Source organism: Acanthochromis polyacanthus, chromosome 17 (assembly GCF_021347895.1).
Source record: "Acanthochromis polyacanthus isolate Apoly-LR-REF ecotype Palm Island chromosome 17, KAUST_Apoly_ChrSc, whole genome shotgun sequence".
NCBI classification, from domain to species: Eukaryota; Metazoa; Chordata; class Actinopteri; family Pomacentridae; genus Acanthochromis; species Acanthochromis polyacanthus.
This window is the reverse complement of record NC_067129.1, coordinates 6,955,301-6,971,907: the sequence shown is the minus strand read 5'-3', so window position 1 is coordinate 6,971,907 and position 16,607 is coordinate 6,955,301. Positions and strand designations below refer to the sequence as shown.

General features: G+C 41.0%; 1 protein-coding gene across 1 annotated transcript in view; it reads right to left on the bottom strand.

The window, feature by feature from the left end:
• LOC110953468 (rho GTPase-activating protein 26) overlaps positions 1-15,636 on the bottom strand; it is a 92,751-nt gene extending 77,115 nt beyond the window's left edge. Inside the window, 1 exon segment of the mRNA XM_051937886.1 lies at positions 14,912-15,636. Coding sequence (XP_051793846.1) covers positions 14,912-15,065 — 154 coding nt within the window. The 5' untranslated portion in view covers positions 15,066-15,636.
• Positions 15,637-16,607: the final 971 nt, after the last annotated feature.

Sequence of the window (16,607 nt, the reverse complement as noted above, 5' to 3'; positions counted from 1 at the left end):
ACCAACTCCGTACTTTGTTGCACTTAAATAAATGTACTTAGTTGCATACCACCTTTGAGTTCAATAAAATGGACACCAAAATGATCAGCGTTCACATCTGCCTAAAGACTAGCCTAGCGGCACTAGACCCATGTTCTGAAAGCACAAGGGTCTAGGACCGCTCGACAGGGAGGGAGGCGGGCTAAAAGGTTGTCTTTCAAATCACTCTGCAGCAACTGGGTTGGTATACAACCAATCAGTGTGCAACGAATAGGCTGACGTAGTTCCTAGAGCGCCGGCGGATTGTGGCTAAAGGTCCTTACACACCGGGTGCGTTTTTTACGTGCGTTTTTTTCGGACGTCAATATTTTTTTCGAACCTGTATCCTGTCAATACACGCGTTCACATCGGCAACGTTTTCTCGCTCAGCGATTTTGCGGCATTTATTTTTTCGGATCATGGTCGATTTTTCTAAAGTTTCGCATTCTTTGTGACCACTTCTGACCAATCAGATTGTGTGTTGTTGCAACGTCCCATTCACCGGCATACAACATACTTTTCACTGTCAATTGCGTTGATGTCACGGTCATCAATTAGGTCTCGGTTGTTACCTTACGTTTATGGATTATAGTTTAATGTTTTGCTTACCCGGTACTGGCCCCGACTCACATTACAGTACATGATATCAAGACAGAAAGACATCGCAACGCATCTAATCAGAACTGAAAATAATCCGTCCGGTGTTGTGTTTTCTGCTTTTAGTATCTGTGGCATATGGTAGATATTATTATTATTCATACTTTATAGTTGAAGAAGTGAAGAAGATGTGGAGGAATTTGAGGGACACGTACGTGAGAAAGAAGAGAGAGGAGGGAGAAATGACGAGGAGTGGACAGGCAGGTGGAAAACAGAAGAAAAGGTGGAAATACATTACGGCAACGTCTTCCTCCCCTTCGGAAAGTCGCAAAAACGCATCGTGCTTGATATGTATGGACAGGTGCGTCAAAACTCGCATCCGAATATTTCGCAATTTCGCATCGTTTATTCGCATCGCTCCCGGTGTGTAAGGACCTTAAGTCCCATTAGCTTCCCAACGACCGGAGCCAACTGGTGTATTAAGGATTTGCAATATCCCATCGGCATAAGTTCAAATACGTCTTTCTTCTCAATGAAACACTTCAGTGTCGTCCTTTGTTTATCTTTCAAGTTGAATTTTAGCTTCAAATCTTTAAGGGCTGTGGCCAAAGCCGAGTCGAAAGATAACTGTTTATTGTGCGCTGGTTGTTTCTGTCAGAATCGTCGCGCCTCTGTCGTCACTTCGTTACGCCCGCCTTCTGACTCTACACTTCATGGTGATTCGTCCGGCCAGTTTTAGGAGACTCCAGCCTCGAGTCTTATGGAGGGTAACTAGACCCACCCTGGCAGAGAATTAAATTCGTTGCCGTGGGTTGTCTAGCGCGGCTAGGCTACCTAAAGACAGGATTTTAAACACTTTTTCCGACACCAACTCCAGCTTGTGACTCCTCTCCTTCACTTGTGACTCATTTTGATCTGAGGCTTGATCAGGAAGTAAAACAGCCGCTTCTATCTACAATATGTTTCTGCATGTGTGGATGCATTTATGCATTTCTGCCTCATTTAAGCCATACCTGTATTATTACATCTGCAAGTGTTCGTAGTAGCATTTCAAGACACCAGAAAGTAAAAATTTCTCATGCTGAATATGACACCTGTTGCAAGTCTGGGCAGCGAGTTCTGCAGTGGCCTAAGATTTTCTTGTTAAAAGGTAGCGACTTGGAGCCACACCTTTTCTCCACCGTGGGCTGAGATTTTCAAGCTCATTATCACACACGTCCTGAGTTTGGATCTGACAGCCCAACACTGCAGGGTAATGAATGAGTGATAACTTTAACTTGTAAGCGGCTCGATAAATCGCCCCGTCTTCCTCTGACAGTTTGTTTTCCTTCAGGGTGGCAAAAACCTTCTATTTCCAATGGCATTCAATAATTAACCTGCTGTTATGGAGGAACTTGGAGCAGATTTTCCAACCCAACTATCATGAGTCAAAAGAGCTCAGACTTGTAGCCAGTAGCACGTAGATGGAAACATTTTTCTTCTATTTTTAACAAGTGCATTGGGCTCTGATCAACTAATATCCTGCTTCTCTCCTGCTTGAGTTTGTCGTGGATTTTAACTTGGAAGAAAAACTTGGCATTAGGTTTGAATCCACTGAGCTGACACTGCAACATCCTGCAGGAGCTCTGAGTGTCAGGTACAGTAGTTCACCTCCCTCCATCTGCTGTTGAAACAGTCGCAATTAAACAATTTACTTTCCATAATCACCTGCAGTAAAAGCTGGGTTTTAACCAGCTGTGAAAGGCACAGCTGTCTTTTTTATGACCAAACAGCAGCAATCAGGTACCGGCATAAAGTAAAAGAGTATTCCTCCGAGTTTTAATTTCCCTCATCTCTTCCTGCTCGATTCCTGTGTTTTATGATCTTTGGAGTACAGTCATGTGATCAAACGAATGAGTTGCAAGCTAAACTGCATTCATCCTGCAGTGTCAGTAGTCTTTTTTTTTTTAAAGCAAGCCCCTTTCTGCGAAGGTTTCAGGTTTTATGGAATACTTTCTATCTCTAAGGGAGAAGAAGGCAAACAGCTGCAGCAATAAGAAGAAACTGAAGCTCAATTTAAGAACATTCCTGAATCAACTCGGTTTTTATTGGATTGCATGTGACCGTATTGCACTCCACTGACAGCTGGCTTCATCTGCTTTAATAAAAGTTACCTGTTAGGACTCTATTATGTTTATGAACGTAACAAAGTCCTTTTCTTCCACGCTGGTGAAGCAGCAAAAAGTACAGTCATGTGGAGTATGTAGTCACAATAAAGTTTCATTTCGTATCCCAAAATTTACTACTCCGTTGAAGTTTTCTTTCTTGCTTGCTTTTCTTTAAACTCGAATAGAAAGGAAGATGAAAAGTGTAAAAAAAATGTATCAGTATGTATGTCATTAATATAATAAAAGAAAAGTTTAGGCAAACAGGTATTTCATTGTTTCTACTTTGACAAGGTAAGCTCATGAGGCTGCAACATTCCATAACTATCACATTTGACAAAGGTAGTTGCTAGAGGTACGGACCCATACTTTCGATTTGCCAATCAGATATGCGAGATCTGGTCACGTGACTCCCGGTAGACACTGGAGGTACGGACCCGTAGCATCGGTACTACAGGTACGGACCCTAAACCTGACCCTAACACTAACCCTAACCTTTGCTTACCTTTCAACAGTTTGCAGTGGTTAGCAGCTTCTTGACTCGCGAGACTTGCGTACGGGTCCGTATCTGTCTGGCAAATGGAAAGTGCCGTGGGCTACGGGTACGGGTTATCTGTAGACACTACCATTGACAAACTAACATTACCCAGAGGAAGTTAAACTATGAGTATTTCACAAATTAAAATGATCTCAGCATTCCCCTCAAAAACAAGTGTAGCTCTAAACCCTAATATATATATAAATATATATAGAACATGAGTCATCTGCACATATGCACATGCAAAGGCACACAACAGATACCGCTTACAGTTCTGCAATTGACTTATTTTAAGTGCTACAGAAGCATTTCCGTTTTTTAAAAGCAATGCAGTCGTTGCGATAAAGCACAGAAGAGTCTGATTTAAGCACACTAGCATTAATGTGCGAATGCCACTTCCTTCTGTTCAGTTTCATGTTCTCTTAAACATGACATTTTTAATCAGAACTTATAACTCGTGTGCATTTATAACTACACCTTGAGAGAACGAACCTGCAGTTCCTGTTTCAGTTCCTCGGATTAATCATTTGTCACACAGTCAGGGTCTAATTTTTCCCCCAAAGCGCTTCTTTAGAGTACATCTGCAGTGCTCTCTGTAGCCTCTGCCTAAAATAAAGACATACTGTACATTTTATGTGACTTTGATATGCATCTGAAAACTGCCTGAAGCACAAACTGTAGGTGCATCTATCAAGGTGTTGCATGCGGGAAGACAAACACCTGCAACTACAGGAAGAGCAGAGAGAAAAAAGGAAAAATATCATCTTGTCACATCAATGTGTGCACGCATGTATGGGGCTTAAACTTTGATGTGGCACACCAGCAAAATAAATCCCATATCAGTGGGATTTAGTGAGAGAAAACACATGTAATACCACGGTGCACTGAGGGGTTAAATCACTCGTATTATTGCCGGGCAGTGTAACTAAATAAGTCCCCCCAGCTGAAATATTTAATAGCCTCAGTCCAGCTGGAGTCCAAACCTCAACATCAAAGATTCAACTAATGAGATGAAGAGGCACGCCGGCTGGAGTTCTACTTCTGCGGTGGCCGTTGTAACTTATGCCAGTTTCCAATCTGTAGATGTACACACATGTCATTTCTGGTACAAATCTGCTGGCTCAGAAGTGCATTTCTAATACATTTGATAACCTGACGTATGATCCCAATAGACTGCTAATGAGGATGTGAATTATAAATGCACTCGCCAGCAGAGATGTTTGTGGTGAATGCAGCGTATTGATGACACAAAGTTTCCCTGCATCGCTTCTGTTACTCTTTGAAGAACTTCAAATGTGCTGACACTACCACAAGAGATCTCAGCCACAACTCACTGGTGCTACCTAATCACAAACTGACATTTTGACCACATGGGGACATGCATGTGTTGGCCATCACAAAATTTTGAAGTTTTGATTGTCAATACATCATTTATCAACCAAAAACATCAAACATCAGAGAGTGGATTTGCTGCTTTTATTAGCTTCTTTTTTTTAAATGCTTCTGAATAATTGAATGATGGAATAAATAAACACTTTTGGGTTTTGGAATGCGGGTCTGACAAAACAAGCAAATCCCAGACAATCCCTTGGGCTTGGAAAATTAGTGCATTTTCCACACTCAGCTAAAAGAATAAATATGATTTTTGGTTGCAGCAGCCAATAAACAGCTTCAGTGTTTCAACACATCCTGATAATTTAAGCAGCATAGTCTTACTCCTGCAAAAGAAAACCCAGCATTTTGCAACAAATGATCAACGACACAAGAGAGAAAACTGTGTCGAGATACTGCGAAATTTCGTACGCGAGTGTCGATGCTCCTTTTATTTTGTAAGACTAAATATATGCACTTTGGATGCAGTATGATTAGAAATGTGTGTCTCAGACTGTCTGCTGTGACAAAAGCGAGGCAACAATAGCAAAAGAGCCGGGCTGAGTCGTGCCCTAATTTTCCTCTCCTCCATGCTACGTCATAACTACAGGAAGACCCCCAACCCCCACAGCGCTGTACTGCAGTGGCAACACACACACATGCATGTTCAATGTACACACACCAACACACAAGGCAAGAAGAAAGGTACTTGTGACTGGAAGCACACATGACGTACAGTAGGATCTACAGCATAACTGCAGACAACATGAAACACACCCACACACCCTTCTCTCATCTTTGTTCTGATGTGATGTATGCAGAGGAATGCCTTCAGACTGAGGGAGACCCCCACCTCCCTTCTTTGTCCCTCATTCTTGCTTCTTTTCTTTTTTCATCCTTTGCTTCCACAACCTAGATTGTTCCAAGCTCCTCTACAGGCAGTAAGAAAATAAGGCCATTTCAGCTTTTAAACACTATTGTGAAAGACGGTAACAACCCCCCCATCTCTTCTTCTCTCCGTCATCCACACTTTTTTTCTTCCTTTCTGCCCCCAGGCGCACACACTCTTCTTTGGCTCCGGACCTTTTAAAAGAGGCTCCTGCTATAATTGAGAATTAGCCATGGTGTGCTGTGCGTTTGTGTGTCTGACCCTCATCTATCAGCATGGCTGACAGTTGAGCCACTGAATGACTGCTACTGGCCTTCTTGTTACTCACCAACGGCACAGTGGGTGGTTCCAGAAAAACAAAGACAGAAGGTAAAGAGAGAAGAAGATGGGCATTTGCAACAGCGCATTGCAGGGAATTCCCACTTCTTCCTTGTCTGGGACACACACACACACACACACACACACACACACACACACACACACACACACACACACACACACACACACACACACACACACACACACACACACACACACACACACACACACACACACACACACACACACACACACACACACACACACACACACACACACACACACACACACAAGCACACACAAGCCCTCAGTTAGCTGGCGGCTTGTTTATGAGGTTGCAAAGGGGCAGTTAAAAGGTTCAATTTGAAGCCAGAGTAAATGCCTGAAAATGAAGCCATTATCATGAAGGCGCTAATGGGTGGAGGGCTGCTTTTAACCAGCAACAGGCAGCACATGACGGAGTGCACATGACTGTGCAACATGTTTGCTTTTAGGGTCAGGTCCTCAGAGCATTTACACACACTGTACTTTTTTTAGGCCAGTAATCATTTCAGGTTTACCATGTCATTTTCATATAACGTTAGTTCTTGGAGGGTAAATTTAGTTCTGGGCGATGTGTATAAAAATCTCAACTATTTCTCCAAAGGCACAACATCTACAAGCACAGTTTTATTGGCTAAATCCGGTCTGTCCACCTTGACCATTATATAAAGCTAAAACTGGTACTATTTAACCACCGTTCTCCATCCAGGCTTTAATTGATCTTGCTGTGTGGCAAGGTTCATTGTCTTGTTGGAAAATCCAGTCATTGGAGGCAGGAAAGAGTTTTCCAGTTGATGGAAGAAGACCTTTTTTTCCAAGAGTAGCTCAAAACATGACCTGGTTCATTCACTGTTTCCTGCTACCAGCTAACAGTTTGGTAGCATCATGTCCAGCTTGTTTTTTCTTGGTGTAATGAACGGTTGTCTGGAGATCTTCAGTTTTTCACTAGCCGTCTCTCACTCATGCCAATTTCCAGCAGTGCCAAGATGGCTGCCTTTGTGGCTTCACATAATTCTTTTTTTTTAGGCATTATGTGAGACCTGACGACTTCTGAGTTGTGTTATGGCTTGAATGGAAGCAGGAAAACACTGTAGGCCTTTGCATGTGCAGTGCTGCTTACGAGATGAAATGGCCTCTTATATACCCTGGGAATACAATTAAACTTAAGCATGTCAAATAGGACATAAAGTATTATGGAATCATATGCATTTTATGTCATGTTCATTGTATTCTTCAGCCAATATACCTTCAGTTTTACCAGGCATTAAAATGAACAAGAAATTGAAGAAAACAAGAGTGGTCTAATAAAAGCCTTTTATTGTGGGCAGTCTAAGGCACACCTGTGCACTAATCATGGTGTCTAATCAGCATCTTGATATGGCACACCTGTGAGGTGGGATGGATTATCTCAGCAAAGGAGAAGTGCTCACTGTCACAGATTTAGACAGATTTGTGAACAATATTTGAGAGAAATGGTGATATTGTGTATGTGGAAAAAGTTTTAGATCTTTGAGTTCATCTCATAAAAAATGGGAGCAAAAACAAAAGTGTTGCGTTTATATTTTTGTTGAGTGTAAAAGACCTTTCAGACCATCCAAACATACAGCACAATAAGCACAAATAACAGCACTTGCTGATAATATATTATTTCTATTTATACGTGTGTAGAATCCAATATTACAACAATGTAATGCTGAATAACATGATAGAAAACAGCTTTAGATTACTTCATGACAATTCTGTACTATAACAGGGCGAAAATATGATATATAGTACAAAAAAACTAAATGAAAGCAACAAAACAAACATCAGGATTCACACACTCTGAGCCGATCATACTGTGCCGAGCCAAGTGACACTTTCAGCTGAAAACATGGCAACATCATGTGTCGGTGTCATATAAATTGTCTAAACACGGTGTCTCATTTCTTTTAAAGAGCCAGGGAATGCCCAGCTGGTAATTAGGGTTTGCTTGGCTGATTGAGCTATGTCATGTTCGAGGTGGAGCAGAGAACCAAACATTTCTGCAGCCTCCGTAATGACAAGCTGGGCCTGCCCTTAAATGACATCTGGCTAACACACATGCATTTGTGCCTGTGCGTGCATCTAAGTGTATGTGTGCGTATGCATCTAGCGTTTCAGTTTGTGTACGTTTCAAAAGCACTCATTCAAGGGAGACTTTGTGGTTTTCAGATTCTATACCGAAATAGAGCCTGTGTGCGTGCATGTGTACAGGCATCGGTCTGAAAGTTTCTCCATCTGTAATTGCTGCACAAACCAGTTTGACACCCGCAAACAGGATGGAGCTGCTGTAAATTTGAAAAAGGCCAGAAAGCATTTCTGACTGAAATGATCTTCTATAGGGAAAATAATGAATAATTGCTTTTTAAAACATGTAGAAAGAAAGAAAAGAATATGAAAGGCGGATAATATCCATTGATGCTAGCTTATAAAAAGATGCATCAGCGTCTTATAGGCATACATGTAAAAAGGACTTTTGAATGTGTCCTATATTCATTTTTAACAGTTCAGCTTCAGTAAATCCAGTCACTATTAAATCTTAACTGGCTGCACTTATTGGTTAAGTAAAAGAGAAAGTGAAGCAATGGAAAGGAGGAACATGAAGAAAATCCTGTTGCACTGTAACTTTCAAGCGACACAAGTGTTGAAATTAACAATGAAACACCAGAAAAATCAACATACTGTACTTCTCATAAATCAATCATAAGCACATTATTGTATACCTTAATGTAAAAAGTATTGAAACTAGAGATGTCACCTCACCGATGTTATCGGTCCAATATTGGCATAAAAATGTTATATCGGTCAATATCCTTATCTGCTTTTTTCCCTATCATGAAAACTGATAAAATAATGCCTGGATTTCACCGACAATTACCGGACTCATAAAGGGAGAGAGGCAGAGTGTGAACTGTTCTTGGAGACAAAAATAACATTGGCACAAATATGGCATTTTTTTCCATAACTTGAGTTGAAGTAGTTTTCTTGTTTTGCACAGGCAGTGTCTACATTTGGAAAGCCTTGTAGCATTTGTGAATGCATCCAATGGGGCATCACAATAAAATTAGGCATGATGTGTTAATGCCAGCACAGGAGATATGTGAGGTTACCTAAAATTATTTATATGGCCCCCATTTATCGGTATTGGTCGATATCAGAATCAGAAATTGAGAGTTGGACAATATCGGCATATCAGTTATTGGCAAAAAAAATCCAATATCGGACAACCCTGATTGAAACCTCTCTGACAACAGCCAAATTTGTACCACTCCAACAGTTTCAGATCACAAACCCTATACAAGCCGACACTCTGTTGAGAATTCGAAGACAGACGTGTGAACAGTATGTACAATAAATCTACAGCAGCATGTGTAAGTTCTGAGAACCATGGCACATGGTGACTATAAATGTTTCACTTTCTCCTCCTGTGGTAAAAATCTATGTAGTCATTACAACAAAAACACAAATGAAAGCTGTCACAAGCCCTCGGGCAAACCTCCTCCTCCAGCAGCAATTAGCAGCTAACAAAACTTTAGGGGCTTCCCATGGCTGTCGCACATCCCCCTCGATGCCTCAAGAAGCTCAGAGGAGATTGAAACGTGTTGAAAGATGCACCGCACAAGATTTACTGCGCAGCTGAACCGACATCTCAACAGCGCTGTTAGAAATTAGAGATCTGCTGCAACAGATTCAAAAAAGCACAAACGCTGCACAGTACAGGTATAAAAAGATTAACTGGAGAAATTTGCTGACTTTGCCAGGCTGCCACAATGGCACAAAACAAGCAGATGGCTCTCCCGCTCTCATCCTGCCCTCAGTGAATCAGGTCAGGCTGTTTGATTTCTAGATCTCACCAACGGACAAAAGCAGAATTGTCTTCATAGCTGCACATCAGCTGACCAGAGCTTTGCGGTGGCAGAGAGCTGAGCCGGTTGGCTTTTAAAGGCACAGCTGATCGTTTAACGGGGTGGAAAGTTCAGGTTCTGGATATGAGCAGTGGGATTAAAGCACGACCTGCAGGAAATGAGTTCTACGTGGCTTCACCGACAAATTTCTTCAGTCTTGCTTGTAGCTTGATGACTGCCAGCAATACTCTGTCTAAATTGCATAAAGCCGACCGTTGACTGGTTAACAAGCCAGATACTGTGCCCCTGATGTTACTCTTTCCCTGCACTGGTGGACAACATGCCTTCTCCCCCTCCAGGACCTGCCAGTGTTTCATGAAGCAGGGTCCCAGATGATTCAAAGTCTGGGTAAACGGTGGATCTGGTTCAATCTCCACACTGAAGAAAGGCGGTGGGTGGTGCAGCCGTCTTTAAAGCACTGACCAGGAGCTGAAGAATTTCTGCCCCTGCCATTGTTCTATCAGTCATTTTCATTCGTTTAGGGCTAAAAATGCTAACCTCCACTCCAACAGACAAGTGCACAACCCTACTGGAATTTAGAATTATCTCACACATTAGGAGCCTGTCATGAAACTTTGAGTTTGTAGCTTCTATGTAGAAAGCAGTACTGCTGGTGTAGCAGCACCGGCTGAGATTCGTCCTCCAAATGACTTGTATCAGTCTGTCAGACAAAACAGGGAAGCAGTGAGTGGATTCCCACTGACTTTGGTGAATTCTCATCATTTCAATCTTCCTCATGTGCTCAAAGCAGAGCTATCAGTTGCTTACTATTCCATTACATCAAACACCAAGACATTTATCACCATTTCTGTGGGAATTCTCTGAACTATCTTGACTTGGTTTTACTAGGTATAATGGTTTAATCCTGAATAGAGACCTAAACATTAACTTAAATGTTTAAAAAAATAAAACCAAAGCTGTGGAACTTTGAACTTACCCAACATGTAAATAAATACTGCTAGTGTCCTAATGCTCAAGTTGCCTACTTTTGAATACTGTCTGTGTTTTTGATGCCACCAGAGTCTAAATAAAGACTAAAGTGATTTTTTTTTTATCTACAAAAGACTTCTGGATGGTAAAACTGACGCAGAGTTTCCTTAAAAATATGGCATCAGTTAAGCTATGCACATGTGACTGTTCTTCCAATGACACTTAAGACTAAAAAGAGGTTAACTAAACTGCAGAATATGAAATTATTTTCCACTGTTGACCAGCTGTTCAGTGTTACTGCCCCCACATCCCACAGGTCTCCGCAACAAATGTGAAGAATTTGCAGTTTTCTTCAATAACAAAATAACCACAATTAGAACCAGTACTGCTGCTGAGGTCAACACATAACCAGAGTAATCTCTGCTAAACAGATGTCACCATGGGAAAATCCACTTGTATTACGACAGCTGAACTTTTCCAGTGCAGCTCCTCCTCCTCATGCGCTGACCTTGTACCTGCAGCATTTTTTTCAAGACACTGTTTCGGGCAATGTCTGCCAGATTGCCAAAACATCACTCGCAAACTGCAATTTTCCCAGATACTTTCAAAACAGCTTTGCAGTGGTGATATGCAGGGATTGACATTTCATCAATAAACAGGATGTCTGGAGGGATTTGATTCCCAACACCACAAAAGCAGACCAAGCCAGGTTGTTTCCTTTCAAACAAATGTCTTTCTTCAAGAGAGTAACCCAGTGAAAGGGCTCTTATGAAATAATCAGCAATCCCAGATTTTACTAGAGGGTTATCCACGTCAACTCAGCAGGAGTTGAGGTAGGTGAGGTAGGTCATTTTAGCCTACCCATGATTCAAGATGTCCATCTGGCCGTAAGGAAATTACTTACGTTTTACCAGTGTCAGTTTTGACTGGCCATAACTCCAATTTCTACAAACATATGTAAGTTTTCTATGCCATGGCAATGCCATTCAGATATCATTGTCACAGCAAAACTGATCAAATAGATCCTATGTATTACAGATAGATTTTCTTCCCATTTCTTTTTTTTTAATGCACTTCATGTGCAATTTTTTGAACAAATCCTGATTCTAAGAGGTCTTAAGCACAAAACCGAGGCTTGTTTGCCAGCATTTGCTCCTTTAGTGCTCTCACTATGCATGTTGCCTACAAAATATGTTTCTATTGCTACGATGATAACATCATTTTGCCAAATTAAAAGTATATCTAAAGTACCGCCATTAAAAAATAAAAAAAGAGGCACATTCATGGCTTCATTTCAAGACAGCTCAATTACTGTAATGCACTCTTACACTTCAGCTCATCCAGAACTCTGCAGCCAGGCTACGAACCAAAACAAACGGGAGAGAGCACATCAGTCCACTTAGCTGCTCTACAAATGGACTAACATTCAGAAATGACTTCAGGGTCCTCCACCTCGTATACAAAGCACTCAATATCTCAATAACTAGAAACCTTCAAACTTTCATTTCTCTTATCTCTTCACCTTATGACTTTTATTACTTTTATTATTAACAGATTACCCCAGGAGAGCACGTTGTTCTGAAGTCCTGGCTTACATGTGCTTCCTAAAGTTTACAAAAGCAGAAAGGCAAGCAAAGTCTTTAGCTATCAGGCTCTTTGGAACAAGTTTCCAGTTTTGGTTCAGGCGTCAGATACAATCCCTACTTTTAGGATTAAACTTAAAACGTTCCTTTAGTTATGCTGCTACAGGCCCAGGCTGCTGAGGAAACCTCCTTCTCCTTCACTTCATGTATTTATAACCCATTATTGCATGTTTCTCTCTGTTTGCTGCTTTCTGCAGATATCTCTGGCTTCAGAGCTGCGTGTTTCCGATCCGCCACCAACCTGCTCACTGTTTACTGTTTGCTGCTTTTCTCTCTGTCCCCAAACAGTCAAGGCAGATGGCCGCCCACTCCCAGTCTGGTTCTGTCTGAGCTTTAATTCCTGTTAAATGGTTTCAAATGGAGCATAAATCGAGTTTTCCTCCCTACTGTCGCCTGGTGCTGGCCCAATGGGGAACTGTTGGTCTCTTTCTATAATATTCAAAGATAAGTCTATCTAATAATGTTTTCGTGTGGAAGTTCTTTGTGCATATGAACTTTTTTATTCTGATGCACTTTGACTTGCATTTGTTGTATGAATGTTGCTGTAAATTACAAATTAATATAAAAGACAGAAACACAACAGTATTTTCTACAATCAGACTTGACAAGCAGCTAATTGCAATAAATTTAAATGCTGATATCACCATTGTCACACTATAATGTAAACTACATTCAATTCGATTATGGACTGAAAAATGCTTTTTTTTAATGTCAGCTGTTATATTAGACATTTCCCATGTTTTGGTAAATTGATATCGAGTAAAATACAAGCATCATCAATTTGCATGTTGATCAGAAACAAAAAAAGTCTAAATTTTTCCATAATGCTGCATCAAAATATGTATTTTTGCAAATAGTATATTTTTTTTTTGCAATATGTGACCATAAAATTATTTTACAAATACATCATTTATCAAACAATAAAAGTAAATTGTTCAAAAAGTTACAGTTGGAAACTGATTAAAAAGTCTGTTTGTTTTTCAAGTTAACAGCCTTGACTGACTTGGCAGGATGACCATTTGAATATTAGGGGTCAATATATAGTTGTGGGACTTTTTGAATCACAGTTGACATTTTTGCTGTTTTCAGACCTAAACTCAACATAGCCGCATATAACCAAACACCACATGGCAATTTTACAGAATGATTCTACTAAAATACTATGCATACAACTGAGTAAAACTGACATTGAAAGTTATTTATAAAGTTATTGTAGTAAACCTGTTGTCTGTAAATCCACACTTGACTCACACACTAATTTATATTAAATAACTCAGAAAGCCTTGGAGTCCTTCCAGTCTTTTCTTCAGGAGGAAATGACATCATGTGGAGCAGGTCATGTGATCTGGAATTAACACACTTCCTTGAGAGGTGTTTTTGTAACGGGGAACTTAGTTGAAAGCAATTTCTTGGACACAGATACAATTTCTAATTTTCCATATAAAATTTGATATATTGCCAAAAAAGAAATATCTGGTATGATTATCTCAACTTAATAAAAAGAACACAATCAGAACAATTTTTGAATGAGCTCATTTTATTGTTTAGCTAATTAGAAGGGGGTTGTTATTAAATTGATATTAAAGTGATATCCAGTCATTTTTTTATTAATAAGTGACTATTTCCACAATAAATACTTGCCAAATTTGTAAAGACATGATCATAATAAACATAGAAAACCTTAGCTTTCTATACTTCTAAAAAAATGTATGCAAAATATATCCCATGGACTTCGAAAGCCCCTCAATTATATATTGACCGTTAGACATTAGGCTTCACTTACATTCATTTAGCCAGAGTAGCATGGCTTTTAAAGGTGCTGTATGTATGGTTTTTTTTCCCCCACCCATTTGGTTGTATAAGTCATGTTTATATTAACTTCTTCCTGAACATTGTTTTAGTAATTATGGGACCAGTAGCACAATGAGAGCCAAACATATAGGACCTGGAAAGTCTATTTTACACCTAAATATTATGACTCCAGAGCTTAAACCTAATGTCAAGATTAATCACACACAAAATTAAGCATGACTGCAATGTAAAATCGTGGTTTTCGCTGTCGGAGTCACATAATTCACCTTTTTATCAACAGAGAGCAGCATCAAAGCCTGAAACACTTTCACACAAATGCCAGCACCCATCTAAATGCCTCCTAATGTAAACTGATGGGAACAAAGGTGTCGACAGCTGGAGAGGACACTATGCACTGCTCAGTCACATCCACCCGCCTGATTCTGTTGGGCGCTTTTATCAGCAACACACACAGAGTGCAGAGTGTGAGGTTTTCATATGACTCCAATGAAACTGAGACAAGACTCCCCAGAGCTGCAGATATCACACACACACACACACACACACACACACACACACACACACACACACACACACACACACACACACACACACACACACACCTTTTTCATGCTTTCTGTCAAACCCACATGCACAGAAATCACATCTCCTCATATATGAGCAGCATCTCCACCTTTCCTTACTTTTCAAAGCCTGGATGAGAGCCTTTCCATCTTTGATCAGCTCCTTGATGAACTTGTTGGTCTTGTCCAGCTCCAGTTCATGAGACTTGAGTCTCTCCCTGAACTGAGGGCTGTCCAGGTAGCAGTCACTGAACTCCAGGGCAGGTAATCCCATCTTCTGCTCCAGCAGGAGGAGGAAGGAGGAAGAAGATGAAGAGGAGGCGGAGGGAGAAAACCCGTGCTACTACTATGGCTACTGGTGCTGCTGCTGGTGCTGCTGGAAATGATGGAAAATCCAATTACAGCATGTAAACAACAGGGCGGAGATGAATCCAAGAGAAATGTCCACCTACATAACCCCACTTTTCCTTGATTTTCTGGATTTTTACGCACCAGCAGGAGATTTTCAGAGAGCAACAGCAGCAATCCGACACGGCATCCGATTAAATGAAATTTAAAAAGTCACAGACTCCGGAGGAGGCTTCAGGAGAAAACGTGTCCACTTGTTTCAGGTGAGCCGGTGCAGCTTTCCACCCGACCGGGTCATCGTGCAGCGACCGGAGTCGAACTAGGCCGAGGAGGTGAAGGAGGCAGGCGGCAAAAAAATACACTAAACTCAGCTCGTAAATGCAGTGTCTTCTTCCCTGGGCGGTTTTTAAATGCGCTGCTTTCCTCCAGCAGCCCCGCTCAGCTCAGCTCAACGCCGCAGACCGTCAGCAGCCTGGATTATTCCCTCTGACAGACGTCTGGTTCAGCCAATCAGAGAGCCGGACTGTAGGGCTGACCGGTGAGGAGGCGGGGCTGCTGGGAGCTACTCCACAGCAGAGATGATAGAAAAAGAAAAAATAGCTCACTCCGATAATTTCTCCAGAAACGCTTTTACAGACAGAATTTGGGATCTCCTGCTACGTCTTATGCAATCAAATATGAATGTCAAGACTAAAACCAACAACTTTTGTTACTTTACTACTACTTAGTAGGAGCAAACCTCAAATATAAATGTAGATTCTTGTTTTTGAGAATTTGCAAAGTGTAAAGCAGCAAAACAGGAAGAAAAACGAGAGATGGTACTTAACAGGTCACTTGGATTAGTGAAATGTCTTCAAGAGCCAAAAAGAGATGCCCAGTAGTTTTTTTACTGAAGCTCTTAGTGTTACCATGATTTAGAGGACTTGGTGTCTACACAGATATACTAAAAAAACAAAATATCGACAATGCCCTGATGAAGCTACAGGACCTACACTGTCACTGGAAAAGGCCTTTCTCTGACAACACTGAGAAATTCCCATTTTTGCATTTCCAAGTTGGGGTCAGAGCGCAGGGTCAGACATGATAAGGCACACCTGGACCCCCTGGAGCAGATACGGTTGAAAGCCTTGCTCAAGGCACAACAATGACAGTTTGGGTTGCTGGGATTTGAACCCTCGACTTGTGAGCACTGACCCAGAGCCTCGACGATTTATCCAATATTTCTGAACATATTTCACTCAAAACCCGAAAGGTCAATTCCATTTAGTGGCACTAAAGTGGACCAACACTTTGGACAGACCAACCAACCAAGAAACATTGCCATACCTAGAGCTATGTGTTTAGTATGACTGTAAATAAACAGTAGGATAACAGCAAATACTCCCAGTTAGATATGAACAAGTTTCTTGGCTAAAATCTGATGAGGAACCCCTATTTGGTACGAGTTACGTAGCATGCATAGTATATT